This window comes from Ranitomeya variabilis, chromosome 4 (assembly GCF_051348905.1).
Source record: "Ranitomeya variabilis isolate aRanVar5 chromosome 4, aRanVar5.hap1, whole genome shotgun sequence".
Lineage (NCBI taxonomy): Eukaryota > Metazoa > Chordata > Amphibia > Anura > Dendrobatidae > Ranitomeya > Ranitomeya variabilis.
The window spans coordinates 149,856,724-149,876,003 of record NC_135235.1 but is presented as its reverse complement, the minus strand read 5'-3'; the positions used below and the strand labels follow the sequence as shown (position 1 = coordinate 149,876,003).

The 19,280-nt window shown below is 40.6% G+C and overlaps 1 protein-coding gene across 1 annotated transcript in view; it reads left to right on the top strand.

Annotated features, from left to right (window-relative positions):
• Positions 1–18,981, top strand: part of MMRN2 (multimerin 2) — an 80,783-nt gene extending 61,802 nt beyond the window's left edge. Inside the window, exons 4-7 of the mRNA XM_077259326.1 lie at positions 1,243–1,317; positions 15,202–15,357; positions 15,643–17,529; positions 18,466–18,981. Of these exons, the coding sequence (XP_077115441.1) occupies positions 1,243–1,317; positions 15,202–15,357; positions 15,643–17,529; positions 18,466–18,848 (2,501 nt within the window). The 3' untranslated portion in view covers positions 18,849–18,981. The remainder of the gene's footprint in view (positions 1–1,242; positions 1,318–15,201; positions 15,358–15,642; positions 17,530–18,465) is intronic.
• The last annotated feature ends 299 nt before the right edge of the window (positions 18,982–19,280 follow it).

The following is a 19,280-nucleotide window of genomic DNA, read 5'->3' as shown; positions in this document are numbered from 1 at the left end:
GTTCGGGTAGAGAGTTCCAAAGTAGGAGGGATGCATGGGAAAATCTTGTATGTGACTGTGGGAAGATCTCCTGAGGATCGGAGGTTGCATGCAGATAAGTACTGGGAGACTAGGTCACAGATGTATGGAGGTGACAGGTTGTGGATGGCTTTATATGTCATGGTTAGGGTTTTGAACTGGAGTCTCTGGGCAATGAGGAGCCAGTGAACAGATTTTCAGAGAGGAAAAGCCAGGGAAAAGATGGGGGACAGAAGGATTAGTTGGGCAGCAGAGTTTAGGATAGATTGGAGGAGTGCAAGAGTGTTAAAAGGGAGGTCACAGAGCAGGAGGTTGCACTATTCAAGGTGGGAGATGATGAGGCCATGCACTAGAGTTTTTGCAGATTCTTGATTAAGGAATGTGTGGATCCAGGAAATGTTTTTCAGTTGGAGTTGGCAGGAAGTAGAAAGGGTTTGGACATATGGTTTGCAAGAGAGATCAGAGTCAAGGATTACCCAGAGGCAGCAAGCTTGCAGGAGCAGAGAGTGAGCAGCCATTGACTTTGATGTATAGGTCTGTTGGGGGGTTGAGTGAGATGGGGGAAAGATAGCCAATTCTGTTTTGTCCATGGTAAGTTTTAGAAATATAACAGAGAAGAAGGATGAGATACTGGACAGACTTTGTGGGATTTTGGTTTGTAAGGAGGTGATATCGGGTCCAGAACGGTAGATCTGTGTATCATCAGCATAGAGATTATCCTGAAAGCCGTGGGACTCTATGAGCTGTCCCAGGCCGAAGGTGTCGATAGAGAAGAGCAGGGTTCATAGAACTGAACCTTTGGGTGACACCGACAGATAGGTCGTGGTATGAGGTGGCGGTGTGTGAGTGGGAGAGGCTAAATGTCTGATCTGTTAGGTATGAAGAGATCCAGGATAGCGCCAGGTCTGTGATGCCAAGAGATGAAAAAATCTGTGTTATAGGACCCTTTGTTTTCTATCTGTTCTAGATTTAACAGACTGGTGTCTGAATGACATTTTATAAAACACATACAATATATACCATTCAACATAGTATAGTATTGCTATATAAAAAGAAACATTTTAAAATGAATCACTTATATAAACTGGTGCATGTATTTTTCTACACTAATTATTTTCTTGATGGATAAGAGCAGTCATTTGAGGGCCTTGGAAACATACCGTAATTTCATAAAAACCAAAGTACTAGCTAGCCACCATTGTAACAGTGACTTTACATTTACAGATCCTAATGCTATTCAGGTTCCATGGGACCACATGTCCAGTTCTGAGAAAACTGAAGAATCTCCACATAGTGCAGGTAAGGCTTTAAAGTACAAGTTGCATAAGTAATATAAAAGAAGCAAATGTAAAATAATGCTGCATAATATTTTTGAAACTTGTTTCAATCTTGATTTAAAGCAAAACAAAAAGAGGGGTACATCTAAAACCACAATAGACAGTTTCAATCAACATTATTAAACGCTTATTGACCATTAAGTTTATTACCAAAATTTACAAATGTTCTGCTGTTTGCAATAAACCAATCAAGAAAGATTTTTATAATTGCTCAACACAACTAATATAACAAGTGGTTTGTACAAATTCAACACCAAATGCCACTTTCACTGACTACTGCAGTGTCAGAATTATTCAGCCCCTTTATGACAAACCTTTCAGCACTAATAGAGCAAACTTTGACTGTTATGACTTGCTGTAACTTTGATGCTTCACTAGACTGCAAATTCTGGCATAATTCCTGAGAAATCTTATCCCATTCCTCATGGGCAATGGCCTCCAGTTCACTCATGTTCTTGGGTTTCCATTCTACAATTGTCTTCTTTAAATTCCACCAAAAATATTCCATGGGGTTCAAATCTGGGGACTGTGGCAGCCATTCCAGATTCTTCCAGGACTTCGTGTAAAACCAAACATTGGTGGACTTTGAAGTGTGCTAGGGATCATAGTCCAGTGTCGACCAAGCTTCAACCTCTTCAAAGAAGGTCATGTTTTCTCCTAGGATTTCCTGATGCTTATGTAATGACCAGGCCGAACGCTCCCTGTTATCCACCCCCCACACGGTGTCCGCAGCCAAAGGAATTATGACACACACCAGTCTCAGGGATAAGAGTTGCTTTTACTTCAGCAGGAACGGGAATTATAACTTGGAACAAATAAGGAACAGTCTCTCATGGGTAGTCCATGGCAATTACAGTTCACACTTAGATGCTGAGATGTGATTGGGGTCTGGAGCATTAAGGGTATGTGCACACGTCCGGATTTCTTGCAGAAATTTCCTGAAGAAAACCAGAAATTTTCTGCAAGAAATCCGCTTTTTTTTTTGCGTTTTTTTTCCATTTTTTTTGCGTTTTTTTAGCATTCTGCAGGCGTAATTAGCTTGCAGAATGCTAAAGTTTTCCAAGCGATCTGTAGCATCGCTTGGAAAACTGACTGACAGGTTGGTCACACTTGTCAAACATAGTGTTTGACAAGTGTGACCATCTTTTTACTATAGATGCAGCCTATGCAGCATCTATAGTAAAAGATAGAATGTTTAAAAATAATTTAAAAAATGGTTGTACTCACCTGCAGGCGTCCGTTCCTATAAATGCCGGTGTGGTTCAGGACCTTCCATGACGTCGCGGTCACGTGAGCGGTCACATGACCGGTCTCGACCAATCACAAGACCGTGACGTCATCGCAGGTCCTTCACCGCACACCAGCTATAGAAACCGAAGCGGCAGCGTGCAGTGGAGAGGCGGGAAGACATCGAAGGTGAGTATAGGACTATTTTTTATTTTAATTCTTTTTTTTGGACCAATTATATGGTGCCCAGTCCGTGGAGGAGAGTCTCCTCTCCTCCACCCTGGGTACCAACCGCACATAATCTGCTTACTTCCCGCATGGTGTGCACAGCCCCGTGCGGGAAGTAAGCAGATCAATGCACTCCTAGGTGTGCGGAATCCCCTGCAATTCCGCATTTTAATGAACATGTTGCTTTTTTTTCCACGATGCGATTTTTTCGCGGAAAAATAGGCTACATTTGCACAAAAAATGCGGAATACACTGAAAATAATGGGAGGCATATGTTAGCGTTTTTTTCACGTTTTTATCACGTTTTTATAGCAAAAAAAACGCAAAAAATACTGAACGTGTGCACATGGCCTAAGAGCACTGGACAGTGTCTTTTGGTATTTTACAGAAGGCGGTAGACACAGCAATTAGAGGTTACAGACCTGTACTCGGGGTTAACCCCACAGTGTGTCACAGCACTTTGACAAGTACTTATAGGTGAATGTAAAAACTGAGGTGAATCCAGTCAGAAAGACTTTAGAATGATGTCTGTACAGGTTAGAGAGGGAACTCAGGTTCTTAGGCCTGCAGGAGATATTGTAGTGAAAGCAGCCTCCACATGCAAAGCAAAAACAAGAAGCACTCTGGCGCTAAAAAAGTCCCAAAACTGCTGATACCACGACAAGCACTGTGCCAACTATGTCAAAATCGCAAAGATAAAAAATAGAAGTGTAGATATCGCACTACAGTTGTTGGCCAATAATACAACAATTTGTATCCCCAAAAGAAGCCTCTTTTTTTTATATTACAATAATGCTCCTTATTGAAAGTACAATAATGCAATACAGACACCCAACAGAGGCTGTAACCTATCAGGCGCTGTCAATCTAATGTGTGTAAGTGATATTCCTCCTGTGTACTATTATAGTCATCTCTATTGTGATTGTATTGTGCTGTATACACTTATTGCACAGTTCAATGCATCACAACCATGACCATATAAACAGAATGTCACCACTAAAGCCGGGTTCTTACCTAGCTTGTGTTTCCTAGTGTGTCCAATTCTTGTTAAAGTTCTTCAAAAGTGCAGGTGATAGGCTGGTGATGGTATTTGCAAAGAGTGCAAGTTGCCTTGCAGAGCCAGAAGCTCCCCGGCCAGCGGCGTCGCTGGATGCTCGGAAAAAAAGATGGCCGCTAGTATTCACTGCAGCGTGTGACGTCACCAGGCTAAGGAGCCTTGCTGGGGCCAAAATATTCAACCATTTCAAAGGATCGCGTCCTTCTTCCTCAGGGTTACCACCCCCACCTAGAGTGTGCGAGGGTGTGGGGCGCATCTATATCTTGAAAATGGTAAGTGGGGGTGGTAACCCTGAGGAAGAAGGACTAGCGGCCATCTTTTTTCCGAGCATCCAGCGACGCCACTGGCCGGGGTGCTTCTGGCTCTGCACGGCAACGTGCACTCTTTGCAAATACAATCACCAGCCTATCCCCGCACTTTTGAAGAACTTTAACAAGAATTGGACAACCTAGGAAACACAAGCTAGGTAAGAACCCGGCTTTAGTGGTGACATTCTGTTTATATGGTCATGGTTTTGATGCATTGAATGGTGCAATAAGTGTATACAGCACAATACAATCACAATAGAGATGACTATAATAGTACACAGGAGGAATATCACTTACACACATTAGATTGACAGCACCTGATAGGTTACAGCCTCTGTTGGGTGTCTGTATTGCATTATTGTACTTTCAATAAGGAGCATTATTGTAATATAAAAATAAGAGGCTCCTTTTGTTGTATTATTGGCCAACAACTGTAGCACGATATCTACACTTCTCTTTTTTAGCCTCCACATGTGTTCTGCTCTCCCTGAAGGCATCCCTCAGACTAAAGAACATTCTAGACTTGCCTGGAAAACAGCTCCTCCTATTGACTATGTGACTTGGAGCTGGCCAATAGGACACCGAATTCAAATCTCAGGTTTTTACAAAACAATAATTATGAGTCATTGTACACTTTCACCATTAGATGGTGCCAGAACACAGCAAATGAGAAATGCATTACATCTAAAATGGAGGTGACTAGAAATGGAGAATTACAGCTCACAAATGCAGGGGATAATGTAGCGGGGCAGTTAGAGAGTGAGCTGTAGTGTACAGAAGCTACTCACAATCCAGGATTACTTAAAAGGAAGGACACACTCTGGACTGGGTCACTACACTTGATTGACATGACGTATCCCAAGTATCTAAGACAAGAAGGGGGGTGTATGTGGAAACAATCACAGCAACGAAATGCATTTTGAACACACACTGCATTCTAAGACTCGGTATTGTCACTTGGGATACACCATGTCTTCCACACTTTAATGATTATATTAAAGAAATGTTTTTACCTGCACTTGGAAGCTGGATTGTCCTTCACTTGCTTTCCACAAGACGCTGTGCAGCAGCATGAAAACAAGCTTCCTTGCTGGATGAATCTTCTGTTGGTTGAGCTGGTTGATTTTGTCTTCCTTATCATTAAAGAGTACCTATCACCAATCTTGGGCTGTCCTTTTGGTGATCCACCCGCACAATGCTCAGTAGAAAGTTTAATAACCTATATTCACAATGGAGTACAAGCTCATAAACTTTCCATTGAAATTATGAGGCTAACTAAAAGTTAAGGTTTTTCCTTGTGAATAGCGTCAACTAGGCATAAGGAGACTTATAAGCCATGAAATGCTCCTCTGTGATTTTAAATATGCAAGTAGCCAGTTCAGAGAGGAAGACCCACGCATTGGAAGTAGCAATCCTAAAAGTTAAAAGGAAGCTGACAGCGGATACACGCTGCCTCATCCATGGGCAGGATGTCTCAGACATTGGCTGCATTATTACAACCATATATTTTTAAATATTTTCAAATGCTGCACAGGGAGTTTCCGGCTAGTCACTAGCTGTGGGCATGGAGAAGGTGGTGGGGACCCTCCTATCCGACTGGTCCCCCTTATGGCTCTTTGGCTTTTAAACTGTTTTTCTTTAAAATGCTGCAAAGTTTGAGACTTAAACATATGTGGCTGAAATCATACAGTCACTGCCTGATACATGCTGCCCATGGCTCAAGCAGAATACATCAGCTGTCAGGCTCACTTTAACTTAAGTTAAATATGTGAATAGTCTTTTCAGAGAGGAAGAGGACTGGAATTCTTGTGCCAGCTTTAGGAAGTTGCAATTCTAAAAGTCAATATTGACTCTTTAATTCCCTAAATTCCCAGAGGAGCATTACATGGCCTTCAAGTATCCTTACTCTGACTTTGCACTGTCTACAAGGAAAAACCTCTCCTTTTAATCCCACTGTCAAAAGCCTACAGACCAGGCCAGTTCTTTCCTGCTTTGCACTGACAAGTGGAAAACACCCTGAAACAAGTGTCTGCAACTGGGGGTTTCTGGTTTGGCTTCCTATCCTAGGTCTTATAGCAAGGTCCTTTATAATTACTACTTCTAATAGGTGCCACTAGAGTTCTTCCTCTCTAAAAAGACTGTTACAAATGAGAAACTGTGTAACGTCTTATTAGAAAAAATGCTTCTTTCTCCTCCTGAACTGATGAATTATTGGCAACTTAGTGGTAAAAACCTGTCTATGGTGAAAACAGATTTTCAGCTCAATATGGTAAGAGATGATAATTATTGTTCATAAAACCAGTGGCATAACTAGAGTCTGATGAGATCCATGAGATCCGGTGCAAAATTTGGACAGGGCTCCCCCATAACCTGAAATATATATGTCCTTCATCCTGGTATATATGTCCCTCATCCTGGTGTATATACATTCTCTATATCCTGGTATTTATGTCCCCCATCCTGGTACATATGTCCCTCATCCTGGCCCCTTCCTGGTATTTGTCCCTTACCCATCCTGAGATATATATGCCACATCCTGGTGTACGTCTCTTATCTTGGACTCCATCCTGGTGTATATATCTCCCATCCTGGTATATGCCCCCCCTTCTGCCGCTGTTCTTTAAGGTATAGAAAAAATAAAGCATTATACTCACAAGGGGCGTACGTAGAAGTCATGGGGCCCCATAGCAAAATTATAATGCACTCCCCATAGTCATCCATATAGTAAAATGCACAGTCCATAGTTCTCTCTATAGTATAATGCATCCCCCATAGTCCTCCATATAGTATAATTCACCCCCATAGTCCTCCATACAGTATAATGCATCCCCCATAGTGCTTCATATAGCATAATGCATTCGTTATAGTTCTCCATATAGTATAATGCATCCTCCACAGTCCTCCATATAGTATAATAAACCCCATAGTCCTCTATATTATATATTGTGCAGCCCATAATCCTCCATATAGTATAATGCACCCCATAGTCCGCCATATAATATAATGCGCCCCATAATCCTTCATATATAATGCACCCCATATTCCTAGATATAGTATAAAGCACCCTCCATAGTCCTTCATATATAGTGCACCCCCAAATTCCTATATATAATATATTGCACAGCCCATAGTCATCTATAGTATAATGCACCACATAGTCCTCCATGTAATATAATGCACCCCCATTGTCTTCCATACATAATGCACCACTAAATTCCTCCATTTAATATAATGCACAGCCCATAGTCCTTCATGTAGTATAATGCACTCAACATAGTCATTCATGTACTATAATGAACAGCCCATAGTCATCCATGTAGTATAATGTGCAGTCCACAGTCATCCATGCAGTATAATGCACAGCCTATAGTCATACATCTAGTAGTATGCAAAGCCCATAGTCATACATGTAATATAATGCACAACCCATAGTCATTGACGTAGGATAATCCACAGCCCATAGTGGTTTATAAAGCATAATGCACAGCCCATAGATATCCATATTCCACTTTTTTTGGAAGTGCATCTGAACAGCAAGGTGGATTGCTGTTGAGGGGAGATAGAGAGAAAAAAAAAAAAAAATCTATAAATCTTCAGCACAGCGAGTGTGAGCGAGCTGAGTGTGACCTGAGCGTAAGTGTGAACGGCGGTAAGTGTGTGACTTGTGATTCAGTGACTTTGGAATCAGGGAGTTTCGAAGGGAGGAATTGCTTCTGTTTTTTTTTTGGTTTTTTTTTTGGTTTAATTAATACTTTGTATTTATTTTTAATTAACGTTTCTGTGTGGTGCAATCCCCATTAGGAAATGTGCTCCACAATTGTTAATGCCATCCAGTGTACATCTTGCCACATGTATGCAGTCCTTGACCAGCCGGTCGAGGGTGCATACTGCTGTGCGAGATGTGAGCACGTTGTGCATTTGGAATCACAGATTTTGGATCTAAATGTGCAGCTGGCAACACTGAGATCCATAGACAATATGGAGAGGAGTCTTCTGCTCACAGAGCAGACGCTCAATGGGATAGATGAGGAGGGGGATGGTAGGATGGAGCTGCAGGACAGTGTGGCAGTTAGCTGGGTGACAGATAGAAGGCGGGGTAGAGGGAAGAGTGCCAGGGAGGCTAGTCCTGATCTGGCACACCCCAATAAGTTTGCTAAGTTGGCAGATGAGGGGGGTGCCAGTACAGGGGTAGCACTGCTGCAGCCAGGCATGTCCTCTGAAAGCCGGAGGAGTGACTGCTCCAGTAAGGAGGGAAAAAGGAGAGCAGGGCAGGCCAGACAGGTGCTGGTAGTGGGGGACTCAATTATTAGGGGAACAGATAGGGCAATCTGTCACAAAGACAGGGATCGTCGGACGGTGTGCTGCCTACCTGGCGCTCGAGTCCGACACATCGCTGATCGGGTGGACAGATTACTGGGAGGGGCTGGTGAGGACCCAGCGGTCATGGTGCACATTGGCACAAATGACAAAGTTAGAGGTAGGTGGAAGGTCCTTAAAGATGATTTCAGGGAATTAGGCTGCAAGCTGAAAGCAAGGACCTCCAACGTGGTATTTTCCGAAATACTGCCTGTACCACGTGCCACGCCAGAGAGGCAACGGGAGATTAGGGAGGTTAATAAGTGGCTCAAGAATTGGTGTAGGAAGGAGGGGTTTGGGTTCCTGCAGAACTGGGCCGACTTCTCAGTTGGCTACAGGCTCTACGCTAGGGATGGGCTGCACCTCAATGGGGAAGGTGCAGCTGTGCTGGGGGAGAAAATGGTTAGAAGGTTGGAGGAGTGTTTAAACTAGGGATTGGGGGGGAGGGTATTCAATTTATAGGAGGGGAAGATAGTGCAGATAGAGACCTGGGCACAAATAAGGAAGATGGGGGTGGCGGTGGCATGGGGGGTGGGGTTAGAACAGTTAATAATTTAAGAAAGAATATAGGTACAGAGAGTAACATCAAGTGCATGTATACTAATGCCAGAAGCCTCGCCAACAAAATGGACGAATTAGAACTAATGTTGTTGGAGCATAATTATGACATGGTGGGGATATCTGAGACGTGGCTGGATGAGAGCCATGACTGGGCTGTTAACTTGCAGGGCTATAGCCTGTTCAGAAATGACCGTACAGATAAGCGAGGGGGTGGGGTGTGTCTGTATGTAAAATCTTCCTTAAAACCCATCCTGCGTGATAATATAGGTGAATTTAATGAAAATGTAGAGTCCCTGTGGGTGGAGATAAGGGGAGGGGGAAAAAATAATAAATTACTGATAGGGGTTTGTTATAAATCTCCAAAACTAATGGAAGCAATGGAGAATATCCTCGTAAAGCAAATAGATGAAGCTGCGACTCAAGGAGAAGTCATTATTATGGGGGACTTCAACTACCCTGAAATAGATTGGGGAACAGAAACCTGCAGTTCCAGTAAAGGTAATCGATTTTTGACAACTATGAGAGACAATTACCTTTCACAACTGGTTCAGGACCCAACAAGGAGGGGGGCACTGCTAGACCTAATATTAACCAACAGGCCAGACCGCATATCAAATATAAGGGTTGGGGGTCACTTGGGGAATAGTGATCACAAAATAATAAGTTTTCATGTAACCTTTAATAAGATGTGTAGTAGAGGGGTGACAAGGACACTAAACTTCAGGAGGGCAAATTTCCAACGGATGAGAGAGGATCTTGGTGCAATTAACTGGGACGATATCCTGAGACACAAAAATACACAAAGAAAATGGGAGACATTTATTAGCATCCTGGATAGGACCTGTGCACTGTATATACCGTATGGGAATAAACATACTAGAAATAGGAGGAAACCAATATGGCTAAATAGAGCTGTAAGGGGCGCAATAAGGGACAAAAAGAAAGCATTTAGAGAATTAAAGGAAGTAGGTAGTGAGGAGGCATTAAATAAATACAGAAAATTAAATAAATTCTGTAAAAAGCAAATCAAGGCAGCAAAGATTGAGACAGAGAGACTCATTGCCAGAGAGAGTAAAAATAATCCCAAAATATTCTTTAACTATATAAATAGTAAGAAACTAAAAAATGATAGTGTTGGACCCCTTAAAAATAGTCTGGGTGAAATGGTGGATGAGGATGAGGAAAAAGCCAATATGCTAAATGACTTTTTTTCATCAGTATTTACAAAAGAAAATCCCATGGCAGCCAATATGACTAGTGATAAAAATTCCCCATTAAATGTCACCTGCTTAACCCAGCAGGAAGTACAGCGGCGGCTAAAAATAACTAAAATTGACAAATCTCCGGGCCCGGATGGGATACATCCCCGAGTACTGCAGGAACTAAGTACAGTCATTGATAGACCATTATTTTTAATCTTTAAAGACTCCATAATAACAGGGTCTGTACCACAGGACTGGCGTATAGCAAATGTGGTGCCAATATTCAAAAAAGGGGCAAAAACTGAACTCGGTAATTATAGGCCAGTAAGCTTAACCTCTACTGTGGGTAAAATCCTGGAGGGCATTCTAAGGGATGCTATGCTGGAGTATCTGAAGAGGAATAACCTCATGACCCAGTATCAGCACGGGTTTACTAGGGACCGTTCATGTCAGACTAATTTGATCAGCTTCTATGAAGAGGTAAGTTCTGGACTGGACCAAGGGAACCCAGTGGACGTAGTATATATGGACTTTTCCAAAGCTTTTGATACGGTGCCACACAAAAGGTTGTTACATAAAATGAGAGTAATGGGGATAGGGGAAAATATGTGTAAGTGGGTTGAGAGCTGGCTCAGGGATAGGAAACAAAGGGTGGTTATTAATGGAGCACACTCGGACTGGGTCACGGTTAGCAGTGGGGTACCACAGGGGTCAGTATTGGGCCCTCTTCTTTTTAACATATTTATTAATGACCTTGTAGGGGGCATTCAGAGTAGAATTTCAATATTTGCAGATGACACTAAACTCTGCAGGGTAATCAATACAGGGGAGGACAATTTTATATTACAGGATGATTTATGTAAACTAGAAGCTTGGGCTGATAAATGGCAAATGAGCTTTAATGGGGATAAATGTAAGGTCATGCACTTGGGTAGAAGTAATAAGATGTATAACTATGTGCTTAATTCTAAAACTCTGGGCAAAACCGTCAATGAAAAAGACCTGGGTGTATGGGTGGATGACAAACTCATATTCAGTGGCCAGTGTCAGGCAGCTGCTACAAAGGCAAATAAAATAATGGGATGTATTAAAAGAGGCATAGATGCTCATGAGGAGAACATAATTTTACCTCTATACAAGTCACTAGTTCGACCACACTTAGAATACTGTGCACAGTTCTGGTCTCCGGTGTATAAGAAAGACATAGCTGAACTGGAGCGGGTGCAGAGAAGAGCGACCAAGGTTATTAGAGGACTGGGGGGTCTGCCATACCAAGATAGGTTATTACACTTGGGGCTATTTAGTTTGGAAAAACGAAGACTAAGGGGTGATCTTATTTTAATGTATAAATATATGAGGGGACAGTACAAAGACCTTTCTGATGATCTTTTTAATCATAGACCTGAGACAGGGACAAGGGGGCATCCTCTACGTCTGGAGGAAAGAAGGTTTAAGCATAATAACAGACGCGGATTCTTTACTGTAAGAGCAGTGAGACTATGGAACTCTCTGCCGTATGATGTTGTAATGAGTGACTCATTGCTTCAATTTAAGAGGGGACTGGATACCTTTCTGGAAAAGTATAATATTACAGGGTATATATATTAGATTCCTTGATAAGGCGTTGATCCAGGGAACTAGTCTGATTGCCGTATGTGGAGTCGGGAAGGAATTTTTTTCCCCATGGTGGAGTTACTCTTTGCCACATGGGGTTTTTTTGCCTTCCCCTGGATCAACATGTTAGGGCATGTTAGGTTAGGCTATGGGTTGAACTAGATGGACTTACAGTCTTCCTTCAACCTTAATAACTATGTAACTATGTAACTATGTAACTATGTAATAATGCACAGACCATAGCCATCCATGTAGTATAATGTACAACCCATAGTCATCCATGTAGTATAATCCACAGCCCACAGTGATCGATAAGACATAATGCACAGCCCATAGTCATTAATACAGTAAAATGCACATCCTAAACCAGCAGAGAAAGCAGCAAATAGTCCAATTTGTATAAATGTGCAAAAAATCTTTATTAATAATAAAACCAGGCAAAAACATGACAGCGGGAAACAATCCCCATGCAAACATCAGCATGTACCTAAAAGGACAGGGGGCAGGTGCCTACAGAGTGTAAAAAACCCACTTACTAACCACCGTAGATGTCTCAGAAAAAAGTAGGGAAATGCGACAGACTACCTGATGTAACTACACATAGTGGACATAAAGTCCAAGAAGGTAACTAGAAAGCCTGACACGCAAGTAGTATATTATATACATACCGGTTAGTGTGAAGATATGCCCAATGTGGACTGGCACCTCACCCCTGTCCACCAGTACATGCTGATGTTTGCATGGGGATTGTTTCCCTCTGTCATGTTTTTGTCTGGTTTTATTATTAATAAAGATATTTTTTGCACATTTATACAAATTGGACTATTTGCTGCTTTCTTTCTCTGCTAGTTTGGTCTATTGTACTGCAGTTGGTCCACTATGGTCCTATTTCTTTGGTCCCAGTTCGGATATATACGAGTATACCCTATCTGGGTAAATAATAATTATGGTGGTGACTTCGTATTTTTCCACAATACTGTCCTATCTAAAATGCACATCCTATAGTCATACATGTAGTGGTATGACTTCCTATGTACTCACCTATTTAAAAAAATAAATACTCCCCTTTCCCCGCTCCACCGCCACGCAGCGTTCTCTTCTGAAGCCAGCACCCAACTTCAGCATGCAAGCGATGGGAGCACAAGACTTCACTGCCATGCGCCCCCAAGTCACGTGCATACCAATGTCAGATACTGGCCTCTGATTGGCCCGCAGCATTTATTTCCACGAACAGACTCAAAGGGTCTGTGAGCGGCAATAGATTTAAGCTAAATGTGTGTCCAAGGACGCACATCTAGCTGAAGTATTTTCTGACGTCGGCAGGCCTGTCACCCGCAGAACCAGTGGCAGCGGTGACCAGTGCGACTGCGGTAGCTACAACCCTTATAACCTTATGGAGAGGGAAGAGGGAGAAGGAGAAAGCAGCTAGGAGCAGACAAAGGCATGCTGCTGTCCGTTCGCTTGACATTACTGTTAGACTTTATTATTTAAAGGGTATGTCTGTTTTTTTTTTCAAAATCATTTGAAATGGGTTATTATGGCATTATAAGATAGTCTTTCACTTGGGACCTTCAAGAATAAACAGGCAGGCATGTTTTATGAACATAACAACTGGTTAGTAAATAGAATGTCTATGCCTTTTATCCAAGTTTGGAAATAAAGAAAGTTTGAATTCTATGGAAGTAATGGATCTTTGCAGGGTATAAAGTATTTGCAATACTTTTAGAAGACTCTATAAGTCTATATATTAAAATATCCTATTAGTTTCTTTGGATAACTTGGAAATTGTCTCTTCAGAAAACAAGAGGACTAGAACTCTAGTGCCATATACTGTATATAGAAGAAATAAACGTAGGCACTCAACTTATGTAGAGTTTGTTTGTGATTTAATGTAGTTATCAAATTAAACGTTTACGGTATACGGCCTTCTTCAGTAACTACACAAGAAAAAATAAACATACATACCAATATACAATCAATTGGATTTCCAACACCAAAGTGTTAAAAAAAAAGGTGATAAATCAACATAAACATAAATAAAGTATATACAAAGTCAGAGAAAAATATTTGGCCATTAGATGTTTCTATGTAGAGAAAATTGGCAGAGGGAAAAAAACAGCAAAATTGCTCATACAATTGGTGCCCATACTACTCAGCCCATAAAAGATCATATTTCGAAGCATAAATCCACTATTCACTGTAGGAACCTCTTACTGCCTATACCTAAACATTTCATTACTCACAATCACAAGATTTCAGATTTCAGCTTGGGCCTTAGACCTAAAAGTCTTTTTAGACCCCCACATGGTTCTCATGCCTTGGAAGCATTTATAGGTTTTGTAAGTAAATCTTTTTCTTCCTGTCCTGTCCTGCGAGGCTCACAAAGTGAACACAAGCCCCGCTTGTTAGTCCCGCCCACTGTGCATTTAAGTGATACACTTCCTCCCTTAAACAGCTGACTAGTGGTGGATTCCGCGTCTTTGCCATACATGCCGGCACCCTGTTTCCTTCATTTACCAGTCACTCCGGTCCGGATATTGCCCCCTTAGACAGATTTTTTCCGGTATGTGACTCGATGTATTCATATCTGCACCTATATCTAGTTATTATTACGGCACTCATTACCACGTTTTTTCACCATTTACAGCTGTTGTGCCGATGATATATAAAAACGCATTCACCTACGCTTTCATCTCTGATAAACCAGGGGTAGATCATTGCTCTTTATTATATGTATACTCCTTTATGCCTTTTGTCCACGCCCAATAGGTTTTTACGGTTATCTTCATATAGCTCCTGGCACCAATTGTATGAGCAATTTTGCTGTTTTTTTTCCTACTGACAATTTTCTTTACATAGAAACATCTAATGGCCAAATGTTTTTCTCTGACTTTGTATATACTTTATTTATGTTTATGTTGATTTATCACCTTTTTAACACTTTGATGTTGGAACTCCAATTGATTGTATATTTGTATGTATGTTTATTTTTTCTTGTGTAGTTACTGAAGAAGGCCGTTTACTGTGGCCGAAACGTTTAATTTGATGACTACATTAAATCACAAACAAACTCTACATAAGTTGAGTGCCTACGTTTATTTCTTCTAAATATATGGTGTGGGACCCTACTTAGGCACCACTACTGGTAGTGCATACGGTGTTTTCCTAGAACTCTAGTGCAACCTATGCGGTCAACTCTTTCAATCCTATTTTATGATAATTTTTAAAATGTTATAATGGTTGTTTAAATTTCTTGCATTGTCAACTTCCAGTTTTTTTGTTCTGTTCCGCAGAGGTGACTGAAATTATTAAAGCTGTGGAAAGCCAAGAAAGTCTATTGGAAGATATACAAAATGATATTCATCAGGCTGCTAGTCATCTTCAGGAACTTCAGAATGTACTTGGCGATAATGCAACCACTGCACTAGGGAACAGTCAGAATCAGTCAGGTGAGCTGGTGTGTGGATTGTTTTTTTATGTGGGTGAAGGGGGAATAAATATATAGGGTATTTTTTCAAAAACTGCTGCTTAAGGTAAGGTAATAAACCCATTTCACTATACTATCATTTATCTCTATTGTCTTTTTGTCCAATGTACCCAACAGAGATGTTGATGGACGGTGTAAGCGTTACTATGTACATCAAGACCTAGGTTTAAATGTCTGGGTCCAATTTCATTCATATTGTTCTGATATGACAGTACATTTATTTTAATAGTGAATATTTATGTTACAGAAATAGATGACCACGTTGTCCGTGAAGTAGTGCTGCCACATGTGGAAAATTTCCTGAAAGCTCATTTTAGCCCCATATGGACCAGTTTTAATAAAAGTCTGCAAAATCTTAACAATATGGTGAAAAACCTTTCTGAAAGTGTTGAGATTAACAGAGGAATATTGGATGTATTTCTGGAAAATTCTGTACCTAAAAAAGACCTTTATGAGCTAGGGACCAAATTTGAGTCAAAAATTCAGGAGAACGTTGACAAGCTTGAACAATTGAAACAACAGATAGATAACAACTTTCACACACAACAAACTGTGTTCCATCATAATATGACCATGATAAAGGCTGATACAGATATAAAGTTGAAAAGGAATCTAAAGTTTCACCAGTCCCAATATTCCTACTTCAATTTTAGTATTGGAGAACTCTGTAGACAGCAAGAACAAATTCAAGATGATCTTCTAGATTTAGCTCAAAATGTGACATTACTTTGCACTCCAAGACAAACAGAGGTTTCTTCCATAACAAATTCCAGAATGAATGAAACCCTAATGGTACACGAGAACCAGATAAAAGATTTATTGACTGAGTCAGAGGCAGCTTTTGAAAATATTAGCATTCTGGAGAAATGGTTAAAGGAACTCCGTACCGATTATAAAGAAAACTCTGGGAAAGTTCAGATGCAGTTCATGGAGAAAAGTCTCATCATGGAAGAAATCAAAGACTTAATCCAGAGGCAGATAGTGGAACTCAACTTTACTATTCTGAGTATACAAAATGGTAGCGATGAGTTATTTAGGAATTGTGACTGTCACAAAATGAATTTAGACATAATTGCTCTTGAGGAAATACAGCGGAACTTCTCAAATCAATTCAGAGATGTTTTATATGGAATAGAAGATGCCAAGCAGAAGGAAGGAAGTTCAAAAACATATCTGCAACATTCTGTAGAAGACCTAGCACAGGCCCTGCAGTTTAACCGTCAATCTCTTGCTGCACAACAAGAACAAGGACGAATGTTATTGTTGATAACTTCCCAGCTGCAAACCCAAATGAAAAACCTTACAGATGATGTTAGACATATTAGGGTGGACAATGTTCAGATCCACAAGCATATTAAACATCTAGACAGTTCTTTCAGTTCTCTTCTAGAAGATGCAACAAGACATGAAAGAGTGTTGGAAGCTCTACTTGGTGAAGAAGCTCTGGAACTTCTGTCTGAAGATAATCCTGAAGCTGTGTATATGACAGTTATAAAAATGAATGAAGTTCTGAACAGCACTTTACATATCCTGGAAAAACAGCTGATCAGTACAGATTCCTTAAGTGAACGTCTCCAGTTCTTGGAGATGCAATATGGAAACCACAATTCCCCTGAGTCCTCTGGCACTTACAATGTTGGGCAAAATAATGACGGAAAAAACCCCTTCCAGAATGGCGATGTAGTGCACATGGAGCCCAACCATGAAGCTTTTAGAGACAATGATGCTGATGATTCTGAATACAATGATATAATGATCTTGAAAAAGGATCTTCAGCATCTCCGTGTTAAAGTGAATGAGCTGGAGTCTTCCTTCTTTAGTTTTCCTCATTCCATGAATGACACTATTGGAGATGCTTTAAAACCACTTAATACTTTGACTACGTCCATGAAGTTTGACATTGAAAACTTTAGAGATCTTTATAATAAACATATTCAGTTATTCCATAAAATTTTTGGAAATTATGAAGCTCTCATTTCATCAGACGTGTACCTGGACATTGAAAAGCTCAAGGATTTAATTGATAAAAAAATGAAAAAAAGGCAAAAAGGAGGAGAATCACAAAGGAAGCCAGAAGCTAAAAAACATAATGATGAGCACTGGCAATCAGATGAAACAGCCTTACCCCATCAAGGTATGTTCTTCAACTTCCCCATGCCTGTTTTAAATTTGCTTGATATTAAAACTACATTTAGAACCCCATCGGCTAATTTTCTATGAGCACTTTAAAGCAGTTAACTGCAGGTTGATTTTTCTCTTTGCATTCACTGAGCCTCCATCTTTGTGCAGCTCCTCTTTCAGGTCACCTCACCAGAATTAAGCATTCAGGCAGATGGTGAAAAGTTCCTTTGCACCCAGCACATTTACTATGACTGACTGAGGCCAAGTAATGACTTCAAAACAGTCTAAAGGTGACCATACACATTTCATTAATGTCAACTAGACCTGCTGGTTTTGGCAAGATTGGTTAACTATATAATGTGTATAGGGACATACTGGCACTCCTCAATGGCTCATGTTAGGAGAGAAAAGGATCAGGCAGATGGAATTCAGCATGCCCAATCCTTTTGCTCTCAGGAGAGAAAATTTGCCCTCAGAGTTCATAGCAGCTTACTCCCCTCTCCCCATTCAGAACACATACAAACTGGCAAAGTCAAAAGTGCATGTACACGGAAGGTTCAGTAGGAAAATATATCAGTCATCAGTTATCTAAAGTGTGTAGCCAGACTACCATTTACATATATATATATATATATATATACTGTATATATATATATATATATATATACACACAGTTTAGATATATCTAAAGATCTTAAACATCTAACATAAATATTACTAATAAAGTATGATAAAATCAAGTTTTTTCAAAGCTGGTCATTGGAATATGTCAAGCCAAGAGAAAAAAAACACTTAGTCTATCTCTTTGGTACTTCAGTTCTTTAATTTTACATACCTGCTTATTGAGGAACAAATCATATGTGTAGAACCTCCTAGAATGTATAAATTGTGTTTTATCTTAAATGAGGTCTGAAAATAATCTTTTCATGGGTTGTGTTTTCTCTTTTAGATCCTCTAATTGCCTTCAGTGCAGTGTTTTCCAGTGGAGCAGAAGGATCTAACATGATTAGATTTAGTGATATCCATTTGAATTATGGAGACGTATTTCCCTCAGATGATGGACACTTCACAGCACCGTACAGTGGAGTTTATGCCTTTTCAATAAGTGTGGATTTTGGTCTTGGTAAAGGACTTGGACATCTGGTTTTTGGTGGACGGCATAGAATTGCCCTTCACAACAGCAGCACTGGCCCCGCAGAAAGCCTAAAGCACCAATTTGCAGTTGTGGAGCTTAAGAAAGAAGAGAAGGTTTGGTTTGAACTTTATCAAGGATCAATCAAAAAGAACACACTGGGAACTTCGCTGTCTGGCTATCTGATATTTAAAACGTGAGCTCGTGAACTTGTAGACAATGACAAGATAGTTTCGATGAGTTTGAAAAAAAAATATGGTTTGCTTTATTTGACCAATTCTATCTCTGACTGGATGTGGATCAGCATTCATCTGTTTGGGCTGACAGTTTTCATGGTTTGACTACCTGTGCTATTTTCAGTTCATATGCTTTCCATATGCTTTTTTTTCAACATGCTTCTTCCCTAAAGGGGTATTCTCAACTTTGGAAGACATCCTGTATCCATGGAACAGGGGATAAATTCTAGATTTGCTGTCTGTCCGGCTGTGGGCACTAGACTTGAGCGAATATGTTTGGGTTCCCTCTTATTCGGAAAGCTATAGCGCTTGCCAAATAAGCTGCAGAGGGAACCCAACTTCCTGGATTGCGCCGGCCGATTAGTTGATTGGTGCCGCAGCTGCATGTGTCACGGC